This window comes from Hordeum vulgare, chromosome 2H (genome assembly GCF_904849725.1).
Source record: "Hordeum vulgare subsp. vulgare chromosome 2H, MorexV3_pseudomolecules_assembly, whole genome shotgun sequence".
Classification (NCBI taxonomy): domain Eukaryota; kingdom Viridiplantae; phylum Streptophyta; class Magnoliopsida; order Poales; family Poaceae; genus Hordeum; species Hordeum vulgare.
In genome coordinates, this window is record NC_058519.1 from 180101580 (window position 1) to 180111099 (window position 9520).

The 9520-nt window shown below is 50.4% G+C and overlaps 1 protein-coding gene across 1 annotated transcript; it reads right to left on the reverse strand.

The window, feature by feature from the left end:
- Nucleotides 1-1148: 1148 nt before the first annotated feature.
- Nucleotides 1149-8726, reverse strand: LOC123429882 (probable mixed-linked glucan synthase 8). Its single transcript, XM_045113857.1, has 2 exons — nucleotides 8106-8726; nucleotides 1149-3857 (listed from the first exon to the last, which is right to left on the reverse strand). The coding sequence occupies exons 1-2, from the start codon at nucleotides 8342-8344 to the stop codon at nucleotides 1487-1489; spliced, it is 2610 nt and encodes an 869-aa protein (XP_044969792.1). The 5' UTR covers nucleotides 8345-8726; the 3' UTR covers nucleotides 1149-1486.
- Nucleotides 8727-9520: the final 794 nt, after the last annotated feature.

A 9520-nucleotide genomic window follows, 5' to 3' on the forward strand; every position in this document is an offset into this window, starting at 1 on the left:
CAATCAACACCTCCACCCTTGGGGCAATAGCGAAGCAGTGCGAGCTCGGCCGACACGACGGCGCTCTGACATTATCGACCGTCGCGGTGCCGTGGCAGGGAGTGTGAGCCTTGGAAGGGAGGACACGAAGAAGAGGAGGAGGTGACGAGCAGTAGCAGCCGTAGGCAGCAGCGAGCAGCGTGGAGCAGCAGCAGCCGTAGGGAGTAGTGGCGAGCAGTGGGGAACAACAGCGGCGAGGAGACGTCGCGAGGAGTAGCAGCCGCTGGGAGCAGCGACGAGCAGAAACAGCCACCGGCAGCCACACCAACGGGGAGCTGCGGTGCCAAGCAGCAGCACGCAGCGGCATGCGGGGCAAAGAACTCGTTGGGCGAAGGAGCTCCGGCAACACATTGGCTAGGCCGGGTGAACATGCAGTTGTGTCGGCGAGGGAGGAGCCATGAGCTCGTGGCTAGGGGCAAGCCGTCGGGCAGCTACGACGACAACGGAGGAGGGAGGCCGCCCCGTCCCCGCGAGCAAGGCCAAGGACGACAAGGAAGGCATCCTCGCGGTGACGAGCCACCACCTTGGAGAAGGCAGGCCACGGGGGTGGGAGGGGGTTGATTGCCTTTTCATTTTTTTAAATAAGGGTGTCTATGAAATTCAGGGATGTGTATGTTAATTATTTACCAAATCATCTCCTTACAATGCAGCCCCACTTATGAGAAAGTGATCAATCAAGCTAAATCACTTTATCAGTGCTATCTGCAAAAAGTTTACTAAATGTACGGTAATTTTTGCAAATGATTAGGGATCAGGTGAATTTCTGAAAAAGAATTCCGAAATGTGATGATTTTATGTAATTAACTCTATTTATTAATCAAAAGCAGAAACATAACTTTAGATAACTGTGATTAAGGCCCTGTTCGGAACCACTTAGATTATATAATCCGGTTTTTATAATCTATTATGTCTTCAAACAGCACAGATTATATTGCAGTTTATAAAAACTAGATGGTCAAATTATTAAAAACTAATAATCTACTTCCCCCAGCTAAAATCAGATTATGGATTACTGATGACCCATTACCCTTGGAAACTTGGAGATAATTACCTATTGCCACCGTCATCATCCTTCAAACATGCCCGCCTATATTATTACCTTTGTAGCTAAAAAACATAGGACAGACATGTTATTGTAAAATATAAACATGGATTACAGTTTATATAATCTGGCCTCCAAACATGCATACCTAGATTATTTTTATAAACCAGATTATATAATCTATCTTCATAATTCAGATTACTATAATCTATTGTGGTTTCAAACAGAGCCTAAAGAGCTCTTACAACACTAATGAATTGTTGAGCAAAAATTCAAAGGTAAACTAGCTGAGTTAGCTAGCCACATCACCGATAGACTAGCTGTAGCTGGTGATCGATCGACCGAATTCTGCGCGACCTGCTTCGACACACCTGTTAAACCCGCCGGCTTGCCAGAGAAACGGCATCATCCGACCGACCAGTGTACCAGCTGGAAGTAGGGCAGGTTGCCAGCGAGCGCCGCCAGGACGGCGACGTACACCGCAGCAATGGCGGCGAACGCGGCCATAAACATGGCGAAGAGGACATATGGCCTCTTGCCCCAGCGCCCAATAACCCCGAGCGCGAAAGGGTAGAACATGAGCAGGATCCAGACGTTGAACATGAGCCCGCTCGCCGCCTCGACGACCTGCCCGGCCGACCAGCCCCAGGTGACCGCCTTCCCCACCGCCGCGCCGATGGCAACCACGTTAACGGCGATGACCACCAGTGTGGGTATCAGCAGCGGCGCCCACTGCACGTCGTACAGCTCGGCGAACCTCTCCCTCGCGCCCGTGGTCAGCTGCTTGGCCGTCATCTTGAAGGACATGCCTTTGAGGCCGAGGGACCTGAGCACGACGTGCAGCACCGCCGTCGGGTACACGCCCGTCGCACAGATCATGTAGAACTGCTCGTTGCGGAACCAGTCGAGCAACGTGAGCCCCGCCCACACGATCTCCACCATGCCGATCACCTCGTTGGAGACGATGATGACGAGCACGTACATCACGTACGTCGGGTAGGGCTTCTGGATGTAGAAGCGGCCGTTGAAGACCCACATCAGCGGCAGGAGATGGTAGCAGACGACGAAGAGCGCCGAGAGCGGGTAGAAGGTCATGTTGGTGTAGGCGACGCGCTGCATGGGGTGGAGCCGGCCGCCGGCGAGGAGCGGGCAGAAGCGGGAGAAGAACACTTCCAAGGAGCCCCCCGACCAGCGCAGGATCTGGTACATGCGCTCCGTCATGTTGATCGGCGCCGTGCCGCGGAACGCGGGGGGCTCCATGTCGCAGTACATGGACCGCCACCCCGTCCGGTGCAGCCGGAATCCGGTCACCGCGTCCTCCGTTGCCATGTCGTACACCCAGCCGACGCCATCGCCCCACTCCGTCCCGTCCTCGTACGCGCACGTCATGACGTCGGCCATCTCCGTTGTTGCCGGCTCTTCAAGCGACACCGGCGACATGACGGACCGCTCCTGGTTCGCGGCCACCGGTATGGAGTTGATGAACGTCATCGACGTGCCGAACTTGTTGGGGTTCTCCAGCACCTTGACGTCGTCCGGGCGCCACCGAGGCGGGTCGGCGCCGTAGAGCGCGACCCGGCGGAACATGCTGCCGGTGCCGACGTAGGAGGGCCCCTGGATGCCGTTCATGCCGAGCATGGTGGCGTCGAAGAACATGCGGTTGTGGTTGGCGTAGCGGTCCGTAGGGTCGACGTCGTCAAAGCGTTGCGGGAACTGGACGAAGGCGATGTTGTCGCCGTCGCGCCGGTCTATCATGAAGCACATGGCGGCGCGGAAGGCCTGGGAGTTGTTGATGTAGTGGTCGCAGTCGAAGTTGATGATGAAGGGCGCGTTGGAGAGCAGAGCGGAGACGCGCAGCTGCACGTTCAGCGCGCCCGCCTTCTTCTGGTGGTCATAGCCCGGGCGCTTCTCCCGGGACACGTACACCAGCATCGGCAGCCGCACGTCGACGGCGCTGAAGTCCAGCGGACTGTCGTCGGGGCTTGCCGGCGCGCCGAGCTGAGGCTCGGTGCTTGGCTGGGACAACATGACCTGAACAATTCCAGCGTGATCTCCTTTCCGGTGACCATCCGCCGGCTCAGTCCATGTGCCAGGCCACTGTGTCCCGTCCGCCATCCAAGTCGCCTTGGCTCCTCCTCCTTGTTTGGCGTCTTGGCGGCCGTGCGCCTCTGACCGTTGCGGGATGACAGTGAACAGTGCGTCCAAGCGCGTCCTGAACTCCTCATACTCCCTCCGCAGACGCCTATGGTCATCGAGGAACTCTTCGGGCATATTCCCCGTGTACGGGCGGATCTTCATCCCGAAGTAGCTCTCCGGCGCCCTTGGTTCAACGCCATGCTTCCGGCAGAAGGGAACCCACAGCGCGGCGAACTTGGCGGTCTCGACCAGCCCGTCGTAGTGGAGCAGTGATCCGCCGTCGTCCGAGAGGTAGGTGGCGTACTTGTCGACCGGGTAGTCGGTGGCGAGGATGGAGAGGATGGAGTTCATTGTGTGGAGCATGGGCTCCTCCACGGGGTCGACGGTGCTGATGAACACATCCAGGATGGGGAGGTTGGAGCCGCCGTCGGGCAGGTCGAACTGCTGTCTCAGGAGGGAGATGGTGGGGATGCATATGGTCGGGTTGAGCTTCGGGACCTGGTTTAGCCACCAGCTCAGGCCGAACCAGAAATCTCCGACGACCGAGATCCACCACAGCCACATTGCGTCCGAATCTCGGTGCTGCACACGCCATGCGAAAAACACCATCACCGCCGTAAGTCTGGCCAAGTTCAACAACCTGAAAGCTCAAGAAAAAACAAAACGTTCAAAACCTGTCTCGCATATCTTTACCTAATGCTTCCGTAGGAAAACCCGCCGCTGCCGTTTTTCAAAAAAGAATTTTGTCTTTTAGGTAGTTAAACCCGTAGTACCTTTTTATGTGTTACGAACAGAAAAACCTTTAATTTTTTGCAGAGAGCCCCCTATGGCATTCGATAAGAGAAACGCATCTGGGCAAATAGAAAACGCACGAGAGGGCTATCGCTTCTGCCCTCGTAATCCCACATCCATACTTTAATTATAATTTCATCACTTTATATACATGCGCCTTGGTGGTTTTACAAGAGGCAACGGGAATCAACAGAGGAACAAATTCGAAAAGAAGAAATTGGGATGACGCGAACAGAGGGGGCTCGGGGCGAAGGAAAGGGGCTGGCGCCGGCGATGCATAGGTGGAGGTGGGGGCTCGGGGTTAGAGGATTCAGGCAACCGACGGGGTAATGCTTGCCGGAGACGCAAGAAGCACCATGGGGGCGGAAGAGAAAAGAGAGGAGACCGGGGGTAGGAGTACTGGCTGGCGCTCGGGCACTGGAGCTAGCCCCGTCGCCCCCAGTCTCCAACAACCCTCCACAATGGCCCCATAGGCCGACCTCGCAGCAGCACACCATGGAAGGCGGTCACGAGGTGCAGAGGTGGAAGACGGTGGAGGAGCAGAGGAGGAGGGGAGTGCGGGCTCGGGCTCTCTCCCCTAGCGGCGCGAGGTGGAGGAGAGGAGGGGGGGCGGGGGATCGGGCTAGGTTAGGGGATTTAGGAGTGGGTAAGGCTGGGCCTTGGCACGCCTAATGGGTTGTGCACTACTACTCTCTCTCTTTCCTTTAATTTATTTCTCCAAATTCTTTACTTAAAAATATATGGTATTACGGTCCTTTTGCTAGTAAATACAAAATGTATGTTAGGATGTGCTAAGACTTAAAATAAATAAATGTATACATGCACATTATTTAAAATAATAATACTACTAATACTCCTTCAGTTCAGAGCAGCAAGTTGTTAAAATATATGTAGTGGATAGATCTCAATCGACTCGGACTTCAGTCAAGTAACGCAACATATAAAAGAGAAATAAAAAATATTTAAAAAGTTTCACACAGTTCTTCACGTAAGATCTTATGAATATAGCATCGACTCAGATTTTGTTGATCTCAATCGTTTGATATTTAACAATCTCGTAAAATATATTAATTGTCTTTGCCTCACTACTTTTGAAGCAACTGACTTAACCATTAATTCCTTTTCTTTATTTGGAACTTCAATCCATATGTCAATTGTCTACGTAGTATAAAAGATACCAAAAAAATACATACATGGCAATACACCACCTAGCGATGATTGAACCGTTAATTTCATATGTTGGTAGAGCCAATTTACCTCAAGTTTAAGACCAAGCCAACATAATATTAAAGAAAAATTGTGCGGCCTATATCAATTGCCATTGGCCAGAAAGCCTGATATGAGGCCCCTGGGCGCGGGTCTCCCAGATCTGAGGCGGTCCAGGTTGGCACAGGGTAGCGCGGAGGCCTTCGTGCAGCGCAGACCTACTATAGGGAGTGGGCGCGGTGGCGTCGGTGTGCTCGAGGCGCGATGGCAGGTGGAGCAGGTGGACATCGAACATGAGATTATGTGTTGTGCAGTGCTTCGGATCTGTTCGGATTCGGATGTGTGGTGGATCTCCGGGCGAAAGCCCAGCCCTGACTTTCGGTCGGTGCCGGCAACGACGACGCCATGACGTCGTTCCCCTTCTTGAAAGCGTTGTCGTGGAGCTTCATTGCACGACTCTCCGGGAGAAATCTCTAGCTTCAGATGGCCGAAGCAGGCGATGTCGGCGGCTACGTCGTTTCCTTATTTGAGGCATCACCTTGGAGAGTCGGCATACCGTAGTTTGCACGAATCTCTTCGCCGTCGGGGAGAGTGGACGTCGGGGCGACAGCTCCGGGTGATTTCTGTTTGTGCGTCGAGATGACGATCTGGAGAACAATGTGAGTGGCAACTCTATGAGGTGGGGCTCTATCTCGACATTGATTGGGCGGCATCCTTGTCCCGCTTGGGCGGTAGGGGTGTCGGCTCGGTCAACGCGCCTCAGAGGGTGCGGTCTGACTTTACGTTGGGGCGGCGGCCCCGGATGTTGTGCGACGTTCGTGGTCTGCGAGTGGTTTTCCTGAGCAGCGTGGGCTGCGGGCAGCTGGGTTGTGCGGCCTTGCTGCTCGAGGGGAGCGATGGTATGTCGGGGTGGCGGCCCCGGAAGGCGGTGTCGGTTGATTGCGCTGGGCGCGATGGAGTGGTGGATGTCGGGGCGGCGGCCCCGAGAAAATCACAGAGCGTCCAGCATTCGGTGGCAAAGATGATGGTGGGAGAAATGTCGGCGACGCGACAATGGTTGCGGTAGTCGGTTCTTCTCCGACGTGTCCACGGTATTGCCTCGGATTGTTTGTTGCTGTGGAGTCGAAGCTGCGGTGACGAGGCCCTGCGGTATACGATGACTGGCTGCTAGCCCATTCGGTGATCTCCCGTGGCGCTAGTCGTGCCTGCTTTTGTCCTTTAAAGTTCTCCGTCAGAGTCGAAGCTGCGTTGTGTGGCCGTAGAACGACGTGTCGTCGATAAGGGGTGCTTTGCCCTGTGTACTTCAGTCTATGGGAGTTGGCTTGGCCCTTGATGTACCGGTTTTACCCGATTTTTCGTAATTAACTGGACAATTCTCTTCTCCTTATCTAATATATGACGTTTCAAAAAATATGGTTGTAGTGTTAATTTATTGGACAATAGACTGTTTAATTTGTATGCATGCTAATGTGGAGTACTGTGCCATTGTTTAGTTATGCAATGAATTAGTAGCTTTCTTAGGGAAATGCAATGAAATAGTTTAAATTTGCTCGAATTGACTTTATGTATAAAAAAATATTTGAAAAATTGAGTATTGGGAAATGGACACAAATTTAGTTCGCGGAAAATGAATGATAAGATATGAACTATTCTTCTCAACCCATCTAAAAATATTTATTTGCTTTCATAATTAATTACAACTACTCATCCTATATATACCTAAGAAGTTCATCCCACTATCTTATTTATCTTAAGATAAAAATATTTAGAAAATTGAGTATTGGGAAATGGACACAAATTTAGTTCCCGGAAAATGAATGATAAGATAGGAACTATTCTTCTCAACCCGTCTAGAAAATTTATTTGCTTTCATAATTAATCACAACAACTCATCCTATATAAACCTAAGAAGTTCATCCCCACCATATTATTTATCTTAAGATGCACACATTTCACATCGCTCACACATGTCACCTCACCAACTTCACTACTTTTATTTCTTTTGACATGCATGCATGATATCGCTACACATCCCACTTTATCAATTTCATTATTTTTATTTCACTCAACATGCATGAGAAATAATACTTAATAATTATTTTATAATTACATATAGTCAGATATAGAAACAAATCATATGTATTTTTAATCTACAATCTCATATTGAGATTCAAGGCATCCAAATATCATTAAAATAATTATATCACGACCAATTTTGATGTGTTCCCGATGCAACGAGGGTGGTATCATGTAGTTACTCCTATATGCCGATACAAAAAAGGGAGTGATCTGCGCCGGCGCGCGGCCGAAGCTTTGGGTCGACCGCGCGCAGGCCGCACGATCCACCAACCCCGTGCGTCCGCACCATTGGATCTTCATGCAACATTTTTTTCCCGATGCAGCGAAATTCTGATGCGATGCAACATTTTTTTCAACGGTTGTAACAAAAAACAAAATTTATAGCAAAAAAATATCTACGTGATCGTAGCAAAAAAAAAGCTGATAGTACGTGGTAGCAAAAGTGAAACGCCGGTTGTAACAAATATTTGCTGACGTGTATGCAACTTTTTTACTAGACGGTTGCAGCAAAAAATGATGCCGGTTGTAGCAAAAATTAACACGGTTGTAGTAAGAGTAAAAAACATCGATTGTAACGAAAAATTCGAAGAACTGAAGTTGCAACCAAACGTATATGCATCTTTTTTACTTAAGAAATGTAGGAAAAAAATAAGGTTTGCAGCAAATATGACGCTGGTTGCAACAATTTAAACGAAAAAAATGTTGCATGTCCAGTCAGTGGACGCGCGCGCTCACGTGCGGCCGGCGGAACGGTTCGGGCGACGCACCGCCCATACACAAAGGAAACAGCCTGGAGAGCGAAAAACATTACCTGTAGGTGTTTACGAGCATGCCCTTGACTTTGAACGTGCGGTACAACAGCGGCCGGCCGCCGTCCTCGCCGCCGCACTCCCGCGACGCCGCCATCTCCTTCTCGTCGGCGGGCACCCAATGCTTGGCCTTGGCGCCGAACACATGCCGTGCCCCCTCGCTGTCGTCGCTGATCGCAAGCAGCGGGTCTGCGAGACCCGCATTGCCGCCGCCACCACCCCTGGCCGCCGGCGAAACCATTGGCTCTTCCTATTTAGCTTCTATACAGTGTGTGTGTGTGTGTGTGTGTGTGGCGCACGAAGGCTATGAGAGACGCGACCACTATATAGGGACATGGTACGAGGTGAAGCTAAGCCCAGCCAGCGGCCACCGACGCAGGGTACGCAGTGCTCGCTTGTCGCTTCGCCATGCCCTGGGAGCTGGGAGCCCAGGAGGAGTCCAGAGTCGTGGAACTCATGAGGGGCACTGCCTAGCCGGACCACTGGACAAATGCAACGGGATCCGTACGCGTGTCCAATCGACGCCATTCCCTGCTAGGAAACAACCTTGCTTGAGGAAAACGTGAGCTACGGTACAAACACCGTGTACGCATCTGACGGAGACACTTGCTTTGGACAGCCAGGCGTTGGGTATTGACGTCCTATTTGCACTTTTGTTTTTACCCGAAATACCGTGCAATAATTGTTCTACTTTTCATCTTTTTCATGCAACTCCCTTCGCCAGCATAACAAATCCTTAATCCTCAAAAAAGAAAGCATAACAAATCCTTAGGATGGTAATTTTCATCAACTTTTTTTTGCGATCACGTCAAATCCTTGGAAACACATGGCAATTACTCTGCCAACAATGCTACACGTAGGGACATTCACATAAGCATACGGGCTGTCTTCTTAGTTGATACTCCCTCTGTCTCAAAATATCTGTCTCAATTTTATACTAGCTCTAATACAAAATTATATTAAGTTTAAGACATTTATTTTGGGACGGAGGAAGTAGATTTTAATATGATTAGGGACGACGAAGGGCCCCACCCGAATGAAAATCAGGGGAGAGGTGAAGAGTAGTTTAGAAAGGATCCGTAAGCTTATGTAGACGTTCGTACGTATAGCATTTTTGTTACTCTGCTGCAGTACTAAATTTTTTGACGATCTTTTATACAACATCATAATTTTTGAATTTAGAACATAACAAATCCTTATACAACAACGTGAAGAAATTGTCCGTTTCTTCACGTCAATTCTGAAGCGTTCGCTGATACTGATTTTTATAATAAACAGAAACGTTCATTCGTTCCTATCTCGCCGGGAGAATGATCGTCGCTCAGGTTACCCCTTATTTTTTTGTGGATGAACTTTGTATTACTCAAGTGGTACGACCATAGTCCGTATTACAAAGATCAATAACCTCTGACAAGTC